Source organism: Bos mutus, chromosome 9 (assembly GCF_027580195.1).
Source record: "Bos mutus isolate GX-2022 chromosome 9, NWIPB_WYAK_1.1, whole genome shotgun sequence".
Taxonomy (NCBI): domain Eukaryota; kingdom Metazoa; phylum Chordata; class Mammalia; order Artiodactyla; family Bovidae; genus Bos; species Bos mutus.
In genome coordinates, this window is record NC_091625.1 from 86,830,079 (window position 1) to 86,849,842 (window position 19,764).

At 40.8% G+C, this 19,764-nt stretch overlaps 1 protein-coding gene across 1 annotated transcript in view; it reads right to left on the bottom strand.

The window, feature by feature from the left end:
* The window catches only part of LRP11 (LDL receptor related protein 11), a 56,408-nt gene that overhangs the window by 32,294 nt on the left and 4,350 nt on the right, over positions 1-19,764 (bottom strand). The window contains exon 2 of the mRNA XM_005908046.2: positions 13,040-13,197. Within this exon, the coding sequence (XP_005908108.2) occupies positions 13,040-13,197 (158 nt within the window). The remainder of the gene's footprint in view (positions 1-13,039; positions 13,198-19,764) is intronic.

The following is a 19,764-nucleotide window of genomic DNA, read 5'->3' on the forward strand; positions in this document are numbered from 1 at the left end:
GTTTCAATGCCATTCTCTCAAACCATCCCACCCTTGCCCTCTCCCACAGAGTCCAAAAGACTGTTCTATACATCTGTGTCTCTTTTGCTGTCTCGCATACAGGGTTACCATTACCATTTTCTAAATTGCATATATATGTGTTAGTATACTGTATTGGTGTTTTTCTTTCTGGCTTACTTCACTGTGTATAATAGGCTCCGGTTTCATCCACCTCATTAGAACTGATTCAAATGTATTCTTTTTAATGGCTGAGTAATATTCCATTGTGTCTATGTACCACAACTTTCTTATCCATTCATCTGCTGATGGACATCTAGGTTGCTTCCATGTCCTGGCTATTATAAACAGTGCTGCGATGGACATTGGGGTACACGTGTCTCTTTCAATTCTGGTTTCCTTGGTGTGTATGCCCAGCAGTGGGATTGCTGGGTTGTATGGTAGTTCTATTTCCAATTTTTCAAGGAATCTCCACACTGTTCTCCATAGTGGCTGTACTAGTTTGTATTCCCACCATCAGTGTAAGAGGGTTCCCTTTTCTCCACACCCTCTCCAGCATTTATTGCTTGTAGACTTTGGATAGCAGCCCTTCTGACTGGTGTGAAATGGTACCTCATTGTGGTTTTGATTTGCATTTCTCTGATAATGAGTGATGTTGAGCATTTTTTCATGTGTTTGTTAGCCATCTGTATGTCTTCTTTGGAGAAATGTCTGTTTAATTCTTTGGCCCATTTTTTGATTGGGTCATTTATTTTTCTGGAATTGAGCTGCAGTAGTTGCTTGTATATTTTTGAGATTAATTCTTTGTCAGTTGCTTCATTTGCTATTATTTTCTCTCATTCTGAAGGCTGTCTTTTCACCTTGCTTATAGTTTCCTTTGTTGTGCAGAAGCTTTTAAGTTTAATTAGGTCCCATTTGTTTACTTTTGCTTTTATTTCCAATATTCTGGGAGGTGGGTCAGAGAATCCTGCTGTGATTTATGTTGGAGAGTGTTTTGCCTATGTCTTCCTCTAGGAGTTCTATAGTTTCTGGGCTTACGTTTAGATTTTTAATCCATTTTGAGTTTATTTTTGTGTATGGTGTTAGAAAGTGTTCTAGTTTCATTTTTTTACAAGTCGTTGACCAGTTTTCCCAGCACTTGTTAAAGAGATTGTCTTTTCTCCATTGTATATTCTTGCCTCCTTTGTCGAAGATAAGGTAACCATAGGTGCGTGGATTTATCTCTGGGCTTTCTATTTTGTTCCATTGATCTATATTTCTGTCTTTGTGCCAGTACCATACTGTCCTGATGACTGTGGCTTTGTAGTAGAGCCTGAAGTCAGGCAGGTTGATTCCTCCAGTTCCATTCTTCTTTCTCAAGATTGCTTTGGATATTTGAGGTTTTTTGTATTTCCATACAAATTGTGAAATTATTTGTTCTAGTTCTCTGAAAAATACTATTGGTAGTTTGATAGGGACTGCATTGAATCTATAGATTGCTTTGGGTAGTATACTCATTTTCACTATATTGATTCTTCCGATCCACGAACATGGTATATTTCTCCATCTATTTGTGTCCTCTTTGATTTCTTTCACCAGTGTTTTATAGTTTTCTATTATAGGTCTTTTGTTTATTTAGGTAGATATACTCCTAAGTATTTTATTCTTTTCGTTGCAATGGTGAATGGAATTGTTTCCTTAATTTCTCTTTCTATTTTCTCATTGTTAGTGTATAGAAATGCAAGGGATTTCTGTGTGTTGATTTTATATCCTGCAACTTTGCCGACATTTAAAGCCTTCTGCATTCTTATTCCAAGAATCATTTCTTAGAAAGACCTGACCCACAGCTCATGCACAAAGCAGCTGCCTGTTGTGATCTAAAAAGGTCAGATACTCCTTACACACACACACACACACACACAGTCCTTTAAAACCTCTAAAAGCTCTCCCCGACCCCTATCCTCACCCCACTACCGACACAAAAATGGAAATGCCAGGACCTATGAAAGAAGAGTGACAGGAAGTCAGGTTTAAATGTAAGAGGACCTGGAAGCCCAGTGATGCCAGAAGCCTATTGTTCTGTAAATTTAGTGTTCCCGACCAGGAAAGAGACTTCAAAGCTCCCGCTGCTATTGGAGTAGAGCTTTCACAACTCAGCTTACTCAGTTTATTTTTCATGAGGTAATACCTATTTTTTCCCCAGGGAGATTATTTTTAAACCTTTTCTAACAAGTATTTTTTCTTAAAGAAAAAAAAGCAGTTAAATATTGAAGGCTTTGAGCTACTGTGTAAAAAAAATCATGCCTAAAGACTAGTCTACCTCAAGGCTCCAGGTTAACTTTGAAACAAAACAGGTATGAATTACTCATCTATTATGCTCTCATGTATCTTCCTTTTTAAGTGGAACAGTAAATCCTAGAATTTGCTGTGGTTTGGGGGGTAGGTTGTGTTTTTTTTTTACTGACTGACATCACCCTTCATTCTTGAAACAAGATACAAAGAAATCCTTAAAACCACCACAGACTACTCATACATGTGCACCAACTTATCCCCAGATGTTTCTTCGGAAATTTGCAGCCTTGATAATCTTCTGTGTCTCAAAAATGCCCCGTGGGCTGCTGTAACTTTTTTTGTCCTTCATTAAAATTTTAAGGTGAATAAAATAGCTGAGAGGCAGTAATGTAGGTGAAATTTTGCTGAGGTCCATATCTGTTCTGGTGCCCTGACACATGGTGGGTTTTTTTTGCTTCTCTGTCTCCCCTTCTGTCTTTGCTATCACCCCCTGCTGCTGCTGCTAAGTCGCTTCAGTCGTGTCCAACTCTGTGTGGCCCCCCTGTCCCTGGGATTCTCCAGGCAAGGAAACCACTATTCTCTGGTTTTTCAGTGTCAAAACCCACACTTTTGGGCGGCTTCCTTGATGATCCAGTGGTTAAGAATCTGCCTACCAGTGCAAGGGTGCTTACTCACTCAGTCGTATCCAACTCTTTGCAACCCCGTGGACTGTAGACTGCCAGGCTCCTCAGTACATGGGATTCTCCAAGCAAGAATACTGGAGTGGATTGCCATTCCCTTCTCCAGGGCCAATACAAGGGACATGAGTTCAATTCCTGGTCTGGAGAGATCCTGTGTTTCTCAGAGCAACTTGGCCCGTGTGCCACAACTACTAAGCTCATGTCTAGAGCCTGCAGGGTGCAACTCCTGAGAACACACATCAACGACTGAAGCCCGCACATGCTAGAGCCCATGCTCAGCAACAAGAGAAGCCACCGCAATAAGAAGCCCAAGCACCACAAGGAAGAGTAGCCCATAAATAAAATAAATGTCTTAAAAAAAAAAAAAAAAGAAACTGCACTTTTAAAAAAGTCCTGTTTAGGAAAAAAAAAAAAGAGAGAGAGAGAGAGAGAGGAAAAAGCACTGTCCAGAAACCAGTGGAAAAATGATGGTCCTCAAATGAATCAGTGGAACTCTGTTTCCTTGGGTGATTACAAAAGGGGACTGTGTGGGACTTATAAAAGTGCCATTGTTGCTTCTAAACACACCAAATCTGTTAATTAATTCCAAAAGAAACATATTATTCTTGGATCTCCAGAGGGGTGTGTGTGGGTGTGAAGTGGAGAGTGTCTGGAAACCAGTGCAAAACTGGTGATCCCCAGGAAATGAATCAGTGGAACTATAACTTTCCTTGGGTCAATACAAAAGGGGCCTGAATGGGACTTACTTACAAAAGTGTCACTGTTTCTTTCAAACTCACTGTTGGTTAAGGTTACTAAATTTAAGTAATTCTGAAATAAACACATTATCCTGTATCTCCAAAAGGGGGGAAAAAAAACCATACTGTTTTGACTGATCTGGGGTGGCCTCTGCCTGCAATCAAGGGCTTTGGTTCTAGAGACTGAGGTTGGGGCACAGCAGTGAGAGCTGAATCCTAGACACTAGACCAGAGGTCAGGGACAAGGCCCTGGCCCTTTGGCTTGGCAGAAAAGAATTCCCACAAAGACAGAAAGTAGTGAAACAAGTGTTTATTAGGAGGAAAAAGAATACAGTACATGTGGACGGACACATGGGTGGATTCAGAGAGAGAGTCACGCCCTAGTGGCAGTCTGAATCACTTTTATGGGATATTTTTTCATTTGGGTGTCCTTTGGCTGATCATTTTGATTTGCCTGGTTGAGAATCCATATTAGGAATATTTCAGGATCCTCCCATGCACGCACGCACATCTCTCAGGCAAGATGGATTCCACCGAAGAGGTCTATGGGTAGATTTGACATCACTCCCCTTTTGACCTCCAAGGAGCTTTCTAGTTGGGAAGGTCTCCTTGATTTCAAGAATGAGAAATATGTAATATGTGGTCTCTAATCTTTTATCTGGGCAGGGGCCCAGCCTCCTCTCTCGATGGTCCCTTTATGATATTTTGGAGTTTCTGTCCACAGGGAACAAACTCCAATGCTCACCCTGGGTGTGTGTGTAGGGGGGTGGGGGTGGGGGACATGAGGTGGGGCGTCCATCTATCTCATACCTCAAGACCAGAGTTCGGAGGATTTCCTCCACAGGCACTGGAGGTATGAGGTTTTGTTCCCTGTTAAAGGCCTTCTGGGCACTGTTGAACACAGGGAGTAAGTATTTGGGGTTCCTTGGGAGAATCTCTAAGAGAACATTACCCAGGCACGAACATAATCTGTCTGGGTACAAGACAGGATTACCAGAGACCACGTGGATACCATCGAAGAAAAGATGATCTCAGAATAAATAGAATAACACGCTTTTTGACTGTTTACTCTGTGCTGCTCACTGTTCTAGGGGTCTTATTTGCATTTGCATTTCATCCTTTCATCACAGTAATAATGTTAGGAGAACCACTGACTGAAACAGCCCACTCACTCTGGCCATGTTCGACAATAATCACTTGCATGAGTTGCCCTACAGTAGTAAGGAACGTGGAACCTATTGAACTACCTCCAACTGAAAGAATTCAGCAAAGGTCAGAAGGAGAGAGTAGATGCCAGTCCATATGTCCTACCGTGTGTGTATGTGTGTGTGTGTGTGTATGCTGTCACTTCAGTTGTCTCCAACTCTGTGTGACCCCACGGACGGCAGCCTGCCATACTCCTCTGTCCATGGGATTCTCCAGGCAACAATACTAGGGGGGTTGCAGTGTCTCTTTATGTCTCCTGCATTGGCAGGCAGGTTCTTTACCACTATGTCCTACCAACCTCCCAGAATCCTTCTCGCTGGAATCGATCTTGGCTGAGAAATCCCTGTGCTACCAGGAAGGACCCTGAGTCAGAATGATTGGCCAGAGACAACCTGGAAACTAATCCCATCACCGTAAAGGCCAAGACTGTGAGCCAAGTGGCAGAGCAGTTCTCATGGGTCCCCTTATCCTGCTGTTCTCCACCCAGGTGCCCCTTTCCAGTGAGTTCTCTTACTCTGTCAGCACCTGTGTCTCCTTGGAACATTTGTGCCCAAGTGTTAGACAAGAGCCCAGTCTTGGGCCACGGAAGGGTGTCCCTGTTCATGCAACGATAATACCTTGAAAGAGGGCTTTTGTTATCCCATCTGGCACAGGGAAGTGGTGAATCGAGGATTCAAAAACCAAAGCCAAGCAGAGGCTGTGTTAGAATTTCTCTTTCATTCACTGTTAAACTGACTCACTGAGGGAGGAAAGAAATATTTGAAATGTGATAGGAAGCTTTCTCAGTTATTTATTAATATCATTTCTCTTTTTAAAATTTAGAAACAGTTTACTCCCCTTCGCTCCTCTACCCCTACCCCATGGTCTAGAATATCTAGGATAACTTTTATTAAAGGGATTTACAGTTTGTTTCATGAAGACTAGATATTGTCCAGTAGCCAAGAAAAAACAATAGGTGATATGTGTCTAGGATCTACTTTGATGAGATACAAAGTAATTGTTAGATAGCTCTTAGCGGCCCTTCCTAACATCAGTGTGAGGCCAGAGTGTGGAACAATGCTGATCTTGCTAGGAAGGATGATAAAAATTTGAGGGTTAAAAGGGAAGTTTTTTGAAAGGTTAGCAAAATAGTCAATCATTTTTTTTTTAAAGGAGCCAATCAATTAGCGAGTGTTAGCATCCTAGTGAGCACAAAGTATAGTTCTAGGCTTCAGGAGATAAAGGGAAAATTTTTTAAGAAAGGAAGAAAGAAAGATAAGAAGGAAGAGGAAGGACAGAAGGAAGAAGAAATGGAAGAAGGAAGAGAGGAGGGAGGGGAAGGAAAGAGGAAGGGGGAGAAATCCTGGTAGCATACAAATGACTGAAATCCCTATCCACTCTTCACTCTGTCCCTCATTGAAAATAATTTTAAAGAAATCTTTCATAATCCTTATAAATTCTGCTGTGATAGTATAGATTTTATATATTTTCTTGACCTGTTATCAACAAACATAATTGAAAAACAGAAGACAGATATAGTTATTAATAGCCTTTACTCTTCAAAGATCACATGGGTTCTCTGGAACTTTGTGTATTGGTTAAACAACCCAGGCTGCCTTGAAAACTCTGCTAACTAAATGTTTAGAAAGTCTTTTAATATGTTTTTAAATATTCTCCTTAACATATATGATTCTTTCCTTTTATGGTCATTTTCAGTATTGACCCAGATTATTTCCCAGGCAATCTGACTGAGGAGGGGTAAACCACAAAACATCTACGTAAGACAGAAGACAATTTGAAATTTGACATTTATTTTGTGTTCTCTTTCCCCTAGGACAAAAAGTCAATATTCTTCTTTCTATTATGTTCCTTTACCAGAAAACATTTTCTCTAAGCCTCAGTTTTAAAATCCTATTTTAATCCATTTAAGGGGATCTAAAAATGAGATTAATTAGGAGACTAATCATTCAGTCTCATGAAACTTGAGTTTTATTAAGAGGGACCCATGTATCTGTTTGCTCAAGACAGTCTCAGTTTATCTCTGTGGTCCTGGTGTAATTATTATTTCCACTTCCCAAACATGTTTCAAAGTAGATAATACACCTATATGTTTGTAAAAATTAATTATTTATAGCAGACACACCAGTGTGCAATTGGTTTTAAGTTAATAATGAAGTTATTAGTGTAAACAACATCCATCCTTTAGTAGGCTTCCGTTACCTGTGGCTCCACCTCCAATGCAGGAGACACGGGTGGGGAAGATTCCCTGGAGAAGAGAATGGCAACCCACTCCAGTATTCTTCCTGAAGAATCCCCATGGACAGAGGAGCCTGGCGGGCTACAGTCCGTGGAGCCACAAAGAGTCAGACATGACTGAGCAACTAACACTTTCATGCATGGTATTTTAAGACAGTTTAGCTCAATTTTCCACATCTGATGAATGGAAATCAATCTACAGATTTATGAATTTCAAATCTCCCTGAACATTGTCATATTCTGTATCATATTTTACATTCTGACTTCAGATTTAACGTATTACATTAAATAATCATGAAACTCAGCAACATATAATGGACTATCTGAAAAAAGTGTCTTCTTACATTTAAGAATGTGTTACAGAATAATATTCAGTTAAACGGATGTAGAATATCCTGTTAGAAAGCAGAAAATATGTAACTTTAAAGTCGGAAACCTCTTGGAATTCCCTAGTGGTCTGGCGGCTAGGGCTTGGCACGTTCACTGCTGTGGCCTGGGTCTAATCCCTGGTCAGGGAACTAAGATCCTGAAAGCCGCATGGGTCAGCCAAAGCACAAAACAAAACAAACAGATCCTCTTGGTCATGGCCAGTCATCTCTCTTACTCATTTTCTTCATAAATGAGGAAACCATATGAGCTTTTCCATAAGAATATGAGCTTTTCCTTATACTTAGTCCATTTAAAGTGCTGAGAACAATACTGGACACACACCAGATGCTAAAATAAGGTTAGCTATTAATTTTATCATAATTAAGGTGGCAGCATAATTCTTCTTAAGATGGAGAACCTCATTTATTTTTGTTTTTTGGAGACCTAAATGGGTGATTTGGATGTGAAAGGATAGGTCCTAGAAACTGGTCTTAAAGTATTGCGAAACAAAGCGAGGGTTGACTATTGTACTATGGAAGATGAGAAAAGGGGTGAGAATTCTGCAGATAGTGAAGAGAGGGGAGGGCTCAAGAAGGGGTTGGGATAGGCACTCAGTGGAAAGCCTGACCAATGAGAGTTGAGTTACCTTTGAGGGCATTCATGAATGTCTCACGAATATATATTTATATATATTATAGTATATATAAATATATATAATTATATATATTTTATATAATTATATATATAGTTATATATAATATACATTATAGTATATATAATTATATAATATATATATACTATATATATATAGTATATATATAAATATATAATTATTTACAACTATATTTATATATTAATATAATATATAAAATACATAATATAATTATATAATATATACAATATATATTTATATGTATAATATTTTATATATAAATTATTTATAAATAATCATAAATAACCACTATAAGACAGTTGCAATTTGAGAGCAAATAGCTCCTCTATTGCAGGCTTTGTTGCTAGATGGTGGCTTTATAGTCTTAAGTCTATGTGCTATCACTGTTATAACTTGGCTAGGGAATTGGTCCACAATTTCCTCTTTTTTCTTTCCTTAGTTCTTCTGACCAGAGATGGAATCCCCACCTCCTGCAGTGGAAGTGCAGAGTCTTAACCACTGGACTGCCAGGGAAGCCCCACACATTTTCCTCTTTAGTCAGCCTTAAATGCCTAATTTTGTTACTTCTTTATAAACACCTTCAGTAAATTTAATACGGAATCATAAGCATTATTTTTATTTGGCATTCATACACACAATTCATAATCTACAGAATAAAGCTTTTCATAGCAACTGTGAAAATCTAGGTGATCATAGAGACAGATTTGCAATTGCTTGACCAAATATATCCATGAGTGCCAGTTAATAGTCAGCGTCCACCTGAAGGGAACTCTCATAGAGGTCTGATCAGTGGCTTGTTCATGCACCTTTTCTGATCAGTCTTGAAAGTAAAAGTGAAAGTGTTAGTCGCTCAGTTGTGTACGATTCTGCGACCCCATAGTCTGTCCATGGAATTCTCCAGGCAAGAATGTGGGAGTGAGTTGTCCTTCCTTCCTCCAGGGGATCTTCCTGACCCAGGGACTGAACGTGGGTCTCCTGCACTGCTACTGCTGGTGCTGGATTCTTTACTGTCTGAGCTACCGGAGAAGCCCTCTTTAAGGCTTAAGATTTATCAATCTTAATTTTCAGAAATTCAGTAAAAATATATTAATTTTGCAGCCGACACAATGCACAGAGGAATAATAAACACTGGGTTGGCAAAATGTTCATTTGAGTTTTTCATCAGGTTTAATATGTTACAGAAAAACCCAAACAAAAATTTTTTTTTAAACTTTAAATTTTGTATTGGGATATATAGCCAGTTAACAATGTGACAGTTTCAGGTGAACAGTGAAGGGACTCAGCCAAGCCCAATATAATGGATGATACTCAAAGTTCAAAAATTATTTCTGTTGTAGCTGAAAACTACACTTAAGTATAAAAAGGATAAACATATGGCCTTGCAGTCAGGTTCAATAAATCAATTACACAAACACAGAATGGGGGAGACCTCAAGATGGCTATTTGTGTGGAAAGATGAAGTAGGCTTTAGATGTTCCTTCTAATGGAAAGCTCAACATTAACCTACCCTGGAGGAGGAAATGGCAACCCACTCTAGCACTTGCTTGGAAAATCCCATGGACAGAGGAGCCTGGCAGGTTACAGTCTGTGGTGTCACAAAGGGATGGATGGACATGACTCAGCATGCATATTTGTAGTTTCTGATGGAAAGCTCAACAGGAACCTATAGTGAGAAGCAGATACTAAAATAGTTTATGTAAATGAATCTTCATTAATAGAAGTGAGACAATGTCTAGATCACAGGAGGTAATAGTCTGTCAAGAAGAACCACAGTTTAAATATGGGTTTCAATTAGGGGGTTCAGATTTTAAGAGGGGCATGAATGAACCTGAGAAAATCTAAAAAAGGCTGGATGGTAGACAGTCTAAGAGCCAATTCATATGAGGAACATTGCAAGAACTGAGAGTGTCGAGTTCTGAGAAGACCATTTTCAGTGGTGACGTTCATTAAAAAAACAAAAACAAAAAAAAAAACGAACTTTAATTGCTGCTGCATAGACTAAAAAGATGTGTTCAGTGCTTTTCCAAAAGGAAGACCCAACATAGTTGCATAGAAGTAACAGGGAGGCACATGTATTGGCCCAGTAATGAGAGCTGATTAAAGATGTCATAGGACATGACGCGAACTAGTTGAGCTTTCACCTCTGGAAATGCCAGGCAGGCTGGATGACCACTAGAAGGGAGGTGAAAGCAAGGCCTCTTGTATGGATAGGAGACTGGGTAAGATGCTGGTCGAAGGTCTGGTCCAATTCTAAGACTGTATAGTCTTTGGATAAATCAATGTGCTTAAATCAGTCTTAAGGGACTAGCTGATTACTGTTCTTATTTTCATCCCAAGAGAAGAGAAATCAGTATTTCCTCACAGTGGGAAGAGCCTGTGAAGATGTAAGAAGGAGAAGACAGCCACCTGCAAGCCAAGGAGAGAGGCCTTAGAAGATAGCAGACCTGCTGACACCTTGACCTTGGACTTTCAGCCTCTAGGACTGTGAGAAATACATTGTTTAAGGCATCCAGTCTGTGGTATTCTGCTATGGTAGCCCTGGCAAACCAACACAGATTTTTCTCCACCTTCTCTGATTGGAGTGATTGGAGGAAGTTTATCTGCCTAAGCCAGGAAATACTCTTATCTACAAAGAGGCCCAGCAGGGTTAATACAAAGCTACTTTCCTAACAACTGAAGACTCTGTTTATACAGCAATTCAACGTTTGGGTATTTATCTGAAGGAAACAGAAACACTAACTTGAAAAGACATATAGGACTTCCCTTGTGGTCCAGTGGTTAAGAATCTGCCTGCCATGCAGGGGACACGGGTTCAATCCTTGGTCCAGGAAGACTCCATGTGCCATGCGGCCACAAACTGAGCCCATACTGCAACTACTGAAGCCAGGTACTCTAGAGCCTGTGCTCCACAACAAGAGAAGCCCCTGCAATGAGCACCCTTGCACTGAAACTAGAGAGTAGCCCCTGCTTGCCACAACTAAAGAAAGCCCGTGCACAGCAAGGAAGACCCAGAGCAGCCAAAAATAAAATAAATAAAATTTAAAAAGGATATATGCACCCCATGTTCACTGCTGTGTTATTACAATAGCCAAGATATGGAAACAGCCTAAACGTCCATCAACTGATAAGAGCATAATGAAAATTCGGTGTACAAAAAGAAGGAAATCTTGCCATTAGCAACAACATGGAGGGTCCTTGAGGTCATTATGGTCAGTGAAATAAACCAGACAAAAATTAAATACTGTATGATCTCACACTTACATGGAATCTAAAACAAACAAAAAACCCCAAACCAAGCTCAGATATAGCGAACAGACTGGTGGTTGCCAGAGGCAGGGGGCAGGACTGGGTGAAAGGAGTCAAAAGGTACAAATTTCCAGTTATAAAATAAATAAGCCATGGGATGTAATGTACAGCATGGTGATTTCAGTCAATAACACTGTCTCTTATTTGAAAGTTGCTAACAAAGGTCCATCTAGTCAAGGCTATGGTTTTTCCAGTGGTCATGTATGGATGTGAGAGTTGGACTGTGAAGAAAGCTGAGTGCCGAAGAATTGATGCTTTTGAACTGTGGTGTTGGAGAAGACTCTTGAGAGTCCCTTGGACTGCAAGGAGATTCAACCAGTCCATTCTGAAGGAGATCAGCCCTGGGTGTTCTTTGGAAGGAATGATGCTAAAGCTGAAACTCTGGTACTTTGGCTACCTCATGCGAAGAGTTGACTCATTGGAAAAGACTCTGATGCTGGGAGGGATTGGGGGCAGGAGGAGAAGGGGACGACAGAGGATGAGATGGCTGGATGGCATCACCTACTCGATGGACATGAGTTTGAGTGAACTCTGGGAGATGGTGATGGACAGGGAGGCCTGGCATGCTGCAATTCATGGGGTTGCAAAGAGTCGGACACGACTGAGGGGCTGAACTAAACTGAACTGAACTGAACTGAAGAGAGTAAATCATAACAGTTGTTACCACAAGAAAAAAAAATTGTAACTTTGTGTGGTGACAGATGTTAACTAGACTTACTATGATGATCATTTCACAATGTATACGTATATCAAGTCATGATGTCCTACATCTGAAACTGATATAATGTTGCATGTCAGTTACATCTTAATTAAGTGTAGGTAGGCACTGGACAAGAGGCTCATTCCCATCAGCTGCAATTCCAGCCCAGGTAAGCCTTATGAAAATCAGTGAGGAGCACTTGATAGGAGGGCTTAATGTCAAACTCCCCTCACTTAATTAACTCAACTAACTCAGGTAGGCCTAATGCTAAGTGAGAAGCTTGCTTTCTGGATCATGTGAACAGTAAGTTCATTTTGTTGTTATTTTCCTCTCTATGCTCTTTTGTATTCTTCATATTTTCTACTTGGGCTGTGAACTGAAACAAAGAAGAAAGGAAAATATATAATGCTTTTAACATTTCTTAAATGTTTTAAAAACATTTTTTAATCCGAGTCAATAAAACAAAGCATGAGTCTTTCTCCTTGAAGGTTTTATGTGCTCTGGAGAAGTTGACAAAAAAGCAAGAATGAAGGTAAGCTTTAAAACACATGGCCAGGGTCTTCCCTGGTGGTCCAGAGCTGAGGACTCCATGCACTCACTGCCAAGGGCCTGGGTTCTATCCCTGGTTGGGAAGCTGAGATCCCACAAGCTGAACAGTGTGGCCAAAAAAATAAAATAAGAACAAAACACATGGTCAGGATCACTGTTTACTCAGAAGAAAAGTAAATTCATATAACAAGACACCTTTTCAACAATCATTTTTATGCTTTCTCCACACTGCTGCCAATTTATAGACATTCGAGGACTGTAAGTAGAAAGATCACTTTGCTGAAACATTAGTTTTCTTTATTACAACATGAATTACCTTCATGTCCACTGTCGGGTCACCTTGCAGCAGTGTCCACTCATACTGGACGATGGCGTGGTCATCTGTGCTTTCTCGGCCGTCCAGAATCACGCCATCTGTGGGCAGATGCAAAACCACATCCTGCCCAGCCTTGCTGAGTGGAGGCTCGTCCTTTTCTGTGAAAGAAAAGAAATAATTCATAGGAGAAATGATTCCCTATTTTTTCTCATTTATTATGAGAGGTATTTTTGCCAAGAGGATGTATAGCAACTGAAAGTTATTTTCTTATTTTCATTGCAATAAATTAAATCTGGAAAGTTAAGGCAAGTTCTTGGATTCACATAAAATTCACATAGAAATTCTTGGAATCCAATTTTCATCTAGGAAAACAGAAGAGATTCACAGCTTCTTACTAGTTTTTCTAAGGGAAGCTGATACAGAATTTGAGATACCCTAAAATATTAATAGCAAACAAGTGTGTATTGATATTTAGCTTTTCTCCTTCATAGTAATTCTCACTGTGTCCACTAAATATTAAACATGATGGACAGCCACTCCAGGGATGGTTGATAGAAGCCATCAGATACAGAAAACATTCTTAAGAGCAGAATTGTGGATATTTTACATGATTTAAGCATCCTATTAGTAAACTTATGCAAATGCACATATATTTTGATGAAGCTTAGTAATTTCTATTTTGATGTGGACCATTGTTAAAGTCTTCATTGAATTTATTATAGTATTTCTTTCGTTTCATGTTTTGGTTTTTTAGCCATGAGGCATGTGGGACTTAGATCCCCGAGCAAGGATCAAACCTGCACACACACCCGCCCCCCACCCCCCCCCCCCCGCATTGGAAGGTGAAGTCCTAACCACTTGGCCACCAGGGAAGTCCCCAAAACTTAGTAATTTAGCTGGGAAGAAATAACTCTGCAGGCTTTTGTAATACATCCTTCTTGGCATCCACTATTCCACTATCTCCTTCCTCCTCTAGCACCAAAACTTGATCTGAATTTTGGGCTGGACTTCCTTAACTTATTTTGAATGATGTTGTTAAGACAGTGCTCTCCTTCTGCACAGCTGAAGTTGCCCCTCAAGCAAACTTCTAAGGGCCAATCCAGATACCCACTGCCTTGAAGAGGAAAAGTTAAAGTTTTACATACCCTCCTTCTCCTGCCTCTGTAACTCAGCTTGCCCCTTGCAAAGTCTAGATCACATAGGTCACATAGTCTCAGAAAGTGGGGACTTGCAATACTAGGAATTGGAGCTTATTTCGCTCACCCTTGTTCTGCTCTTTGCAATCACTCAGCCCCTGTAAACCTGCTTAACCATGCCTGTTCAGGTCAGGCATCCCCCTCCTCATCGTGACCACTGTTCCCCCACATGAGAAACCCCTTAGTTTAAACCAGCCTATTAACAGCTAGTGTTGCTCACTACAGTCTGTCTATAAAAACTCTGTAATCCCTTTGTTCGGGGCTCAGAGCTTAGAGTGTTAACTCCTCTGGGCCTGCTGGCTTAATAAACCTGAGTTCTCCAACTCTCCAAGTGTGGTGCTTGGTTTCTTGAGTACTGGTTTCTGCAACAGCCTGACAGTTGAAGCTAGCAGTAATCCTATTATTTTCTCAGACTGCAAGGAGATCAAACCAGTAAACCTGAAAGGAAATCAGCCTTGATTGATCATTGGAAGGACTGATGCAGAAGCTGAAGCTCCAATATTTTGGCCACCTGATGCAAAGAGCTGACTCATTGAAAAAGACCCTGATGCTAGGAAAGGTTGAGGGCAGGAGGAGAAGGGGACAGCAGAGGATGAGATGGTTAGATAGTAACACTGACTCAATGGACATTAGTTTGAGCAAACTCCAGGAGATGGTGGAGGACATCCCACCATTGCAAGCATGGATGGCATGCAGCAATCCATGGGATCACAAAAAGCTGAACATGACTCAGCGACTAACACAAGGAATCAGCACATTTGCTGTTGCCAAAGGGTACATATTCCTATTGAGAAAATGAGTCCCATTTTTACAGTCATTTAAAACAATGAGTAATCAAATTATGCCACATAAGCAACTCCTGTCTTAGAAGACAATTGGTCTGTTTTTTACCCCTTGAGCAAAGAGCCAGTGCCTGATGACTTTATTCTGCTTCTCTCAGGGAAGCAGAGAGATGACAACTGCTTTACTAATAGGCCCTCTTTAGTTTTATAGAGAACTTTCCTTTGCCTCTGAAAGGTTCATCACTTTCCACGCAATGGTTTACATTACAATTCTGGAATCTTTTGTGCCTTGCTGGAAAGCTTGTGGGATCTTAGTTTCCCAACCAGGATTGAACACTCGCCCATTGCGGAAGTGGAAGAAGAGCAGAATCCTAACCCCTGGACTGCCAGGGAAGTCCTAGGCCCTGAAAGATTTACCCAAAAATATTTAAGATGGAAAAATCAGATAAGCTTGGAAATACTGCACATGTTATAAAACTAGTCCTGGCCCTCCTGGAAGAAAAAAAAAGTCACTGTAGTCATTCACTTTTCTTTAGGGAAGCTTAAAGATATGGTTTATATACACAGTGAAATCTCCATATCCTCTAAATTGGTCGTTGTATCAGAAATAATAGAATTGTATTCCCTCCTCAGTTTAAGTCCAGGCAAATTACACTGTATAATGTATTTAAAAATAAGTCAGAGCTGGGACTTCCCTGGTGGTCCCGTGGTTAAAAAATCTGCTTGCCATGGAAGGGGACATGGGTTCGATCCCTAGTCTGGAAACTAAGATCCCACAAGCAGTGGGGCAACTAAGCTCATACACCGCAACTACTGAGCCCTAGAGCCAGAGAGCCTGAGCTCTGCAACAAGAGAAGCCACTGTAATGGGAGGCCCGTGCACTGAAACTAGAGAAAGCCCGCATGCAGCGATGAAGAACTAATACGACCATAAATAAACATGTAAGTAAATAAAATCTTAAAAATAAAGCAACCCAAAGCGATTTGGCTTAGGCGACTTAAGCCAGAAACAGGTCTTAAAAAATAAACAAATGACAACAAAGAGAGGAAAGGAGTGTGCCGTCACTCAAAAAAATTTGACTCGATGAACAACAAGCTTAAATGTCACTTTGAGTTTTTGTTATAAAAATGTAATAAGCCAATGTGAAGTACTCTGGAAACACTGATTTCTTTTGAAGATTAAGCATATTTGGTATCATCCACAGAGATGAAATAAAACTCATATCCATCTTGATGGAGCCTATCAAGGTGGCACTTTATGCAGAGAGGTATATTAACTACTCTGATTTTCTATATGTTGCTCTGAGCAATGCCTTATTGACAAGAAAGAGGAATCTGGGTCTTATTGCGTGGGCACCAATACCCAAGGCTGAGGATGTGGAAGTGGGGCCAGCCAGACTAAGAGAAGAGCCCTAGATATTAAAGGTCAAAATCCATCTTGATTTTTCTGTTTGTTTGCTTTTGTGAACTTTTTTCTTTTCTTAATTGCAACATGTCAGGAAAAAGTTATTTACAACCCCAATATGATTGTTTTCATTTTTGATGTCTATTGTTCGTCTTTCCCCATCTGAGCTGCTGATAATAGCAATTAATGTTGATGATGGCGGTGTTTAGCTGGTCAGTCACGTCCAACTCTTTACCACCCCATTGACCATAGCCCGCCAGGCTCCTCTGTCCATGGGATTTCCCAAGCAGGAATACTGGAGTGGGCAGCCATTCCATTTTCCAGAGTATCTTCCCCACCTAGGGATCGAACCGGGTCTTGTGCATTGCAGGCAGATTCTTTACCACTGAGCCACCAGGGAAACCCAATAATAAGTAACAGATGACACCACCCTTATGGCAGAAACTGAAGAGGAACTAAAAAGCCTCTTGATGAAAGTGAAAGAAGAAAGTGAAAAAAGTTGTCTTAAAGCTCAACATTCAGAAGACGAAGATCATGGCATCTGGTCCCATCACTTCATGGCAAATAGATGGGGAAACAGTGGAAACAGTGTCAGACTTTATTTTTGGGGGCTCCAAAATCACTGCAGATGGTGATTGCAGCCATGAAATTAAAAGATGCTTACTCCTTGGAAGTAAAGTTATGACCAACCTAGATAGCATATTGAAAAGCAGAGACATTACTTTGCCAACAAAGGTCCGTCTAGTCAAGGCTATGGTTTTTTCAGTGGTCATGTATGGATGTGAGAGTTGGACTGTGAAGAAAGCTGAGCGCTGAAGAATTGATGCTTTTGAACTGTGGTGTTGGAGAAGACTCTTGAGAGTCCCTTGGACTGCAAGGAGATCCAACCAGTCCATTCTGAAGGAGATCAGCCCTGGGATTTCTTTGGAAGGAATGATGCTGAAGGTGAAACTTCAGTACTTTGGCCACCTCATGTGAAGAGTTGACTCATTGGAAAAGACTCTGATGCTGGGAGGGATTGGGGGCAAGAGGAGAAGGGGACGACAGAGGGTGAGATGGCTGGATGGCATCACTGACTCGATGGACGTGAGTCTGAGTGAACTCCGGGAGTTTGTGATGGACCGGGAGGCCTGGCGTGCTGTGATTCATGGGGTCGCAAAGAGCCAGACACGACTGAGCGACTGAACTGAACTGAACTATTTACTGGGTGATTTCTTTGTACCAGGCATCACATGAAGCATTTTTGAGCCATAAATTCACCCAGTTTTCACAAGTCTTTGAGGAAACTAGGTCAGATTGGCTAAGTTAGTTGCCTAAGACCACACAAGTGATGAATTTGTCACTTGAGATGTCAGCTCAGATCTGTCTAACTGAAAGGCTCTACTTAACCCAGTATATTTTGGGAGCACTCACATGTATTCTAGTTACAGTAAATATAAAGTTACATCCTGAATTTAACCCAACTTATTGATGTATTCTTACTTATTGATATTTATTCATATATCCTACCATTGCTTGTGTCACTGTATAAGCTTCACAGTTGTCACTTGAAGTCCCTAGCCTCTACTACTGGACATTACTTTGTTACCAATTTTCTTCACCATCATACATAATGCCACAATAATTTTTTTGCTCATACTTTTCTTTAGCATGGATCATTTTCCTTAAAACATATCTCAGGAGAATGAATATTTTAACGTTCTCTGATGTCTTTCTTGATTGATTTCCAAAAGAGACATTTCAATGTACACTTTCAGTGACCATGTATGATTATAAGTTCACCACATGCACATCAATGTAACTTCAGTAAACTTATTATTGCCAGTGTAACAACAGTGCATGTGTGTGTGCTAAGTCACTTTAGTTGTGTCCGACTCTTTGTGACCCTATGGACTTGTACTCTGCCAGGCTCCTCTGTCCATGGGATTCTCCAGGCAAGAATACTGGAGTGGGTTGCCATGCCCTCCTCCAGGGGATCTTCCTGACCCAGGGACTGAAAGAGTCTCTAAGGTCTCCTGCATTGGCAGGCGGGTTCTTTACCACTGGTGCCACTTGGGAACAGTAACCTGGTATTAAATGAGTTTTTCTGATTACTTCTAAGGCTGAACATTTTTCCATGTTTATCAATTAAATATCCTCTTCTGGAAGCTGTATTCATATGCTTTACCTACTTCTTTTTGTTTTTCTTACTAATTCACAGAACCAGGTCTCCTGCATTGCAGAAGGATTCTTTATCAGCTGAGCTACCAGAGAAGCTCCTGATTCACATAAGCTTGCTATTAATATAATAAATACACTGGTCTCATACCTTCCCAGACTTCTATTTGCAATTTCTTTTGTTTCTTGACATAATGAAGTTTGTAAAAACATGTGTATACTACATCCTTTCTCTTTATGATCTCTTTAATTGATTAGAAAGTTATCTTCCCCCCAGATGTATAATAGTGAAATTTATTTTCTTCAAATCTTCTATGTATGGAGTAACCTACGGCCTAATTTTTAAACAAATTATTTAATTCTTTAACCCATTTGGAATTTCTGTGTGATCAGAGTTGCAGGTCTCAATGTATTCCCACTGGTTATCTCAATAGTATTACATAATTATTTGCAACTCCTTTGTGATATTTATTTATAACACAAAAGGGAGAGGTTGAAAATGTGAGAAATATGCAATAGGTCAGGCACTCAAGGAGGGATGAGCTTTGAACATTCCCAGGTCAGTTCTTTCCTTTGCCCTTGGAGTAGATGAGAGAAAGGCCGGGAGTGACTATGCATGGGTTTACAGAGGGGATGGCAGAGCTCTGTCCAACACTGACTTTCCCTAATACAGATGCAAGCCTGACTTCTCAGATTACCCAGCGTTTGCCCAGAGATTCTGGTTTTCAGGCCGAATATCCAGTGGAAAGAGCATAAGGGTGCTGGCCCTTGAGCTCTTGGAGACTGTATTCTCTGGGTTCTCTGAGGTCCTAACCGCTCCACTGCCTCCTTCCTGCTGCTCCTCACTTTCATCAGAAAACACAGACCCCCAGGTCCTCCAGTCAGCCACACAATACAGCCAAGGTCCCATAGTGACATCAGGTACGTGGGAACCGCCTTTCTAATTCACAAAGCATGTCCACCCTTGATCCTCATGACAGCCCAGCTGGGAGGCAAGGCCAGCACTCAAGTCCTAGGAGGATGAGCAGGGAACCTCACGGAGAAGAGCCGGCTCTCAAATTCAGGACTCAGGACCGCAAGCCCCCTGCCCTGCCCTTTGCACACGACTGCAGGAAGACTGCGTCAATTCAGCACACCTCTCTCTCCAGCATTCTCCACTCCTTCCCACCTTCTCCCATCATCCCAG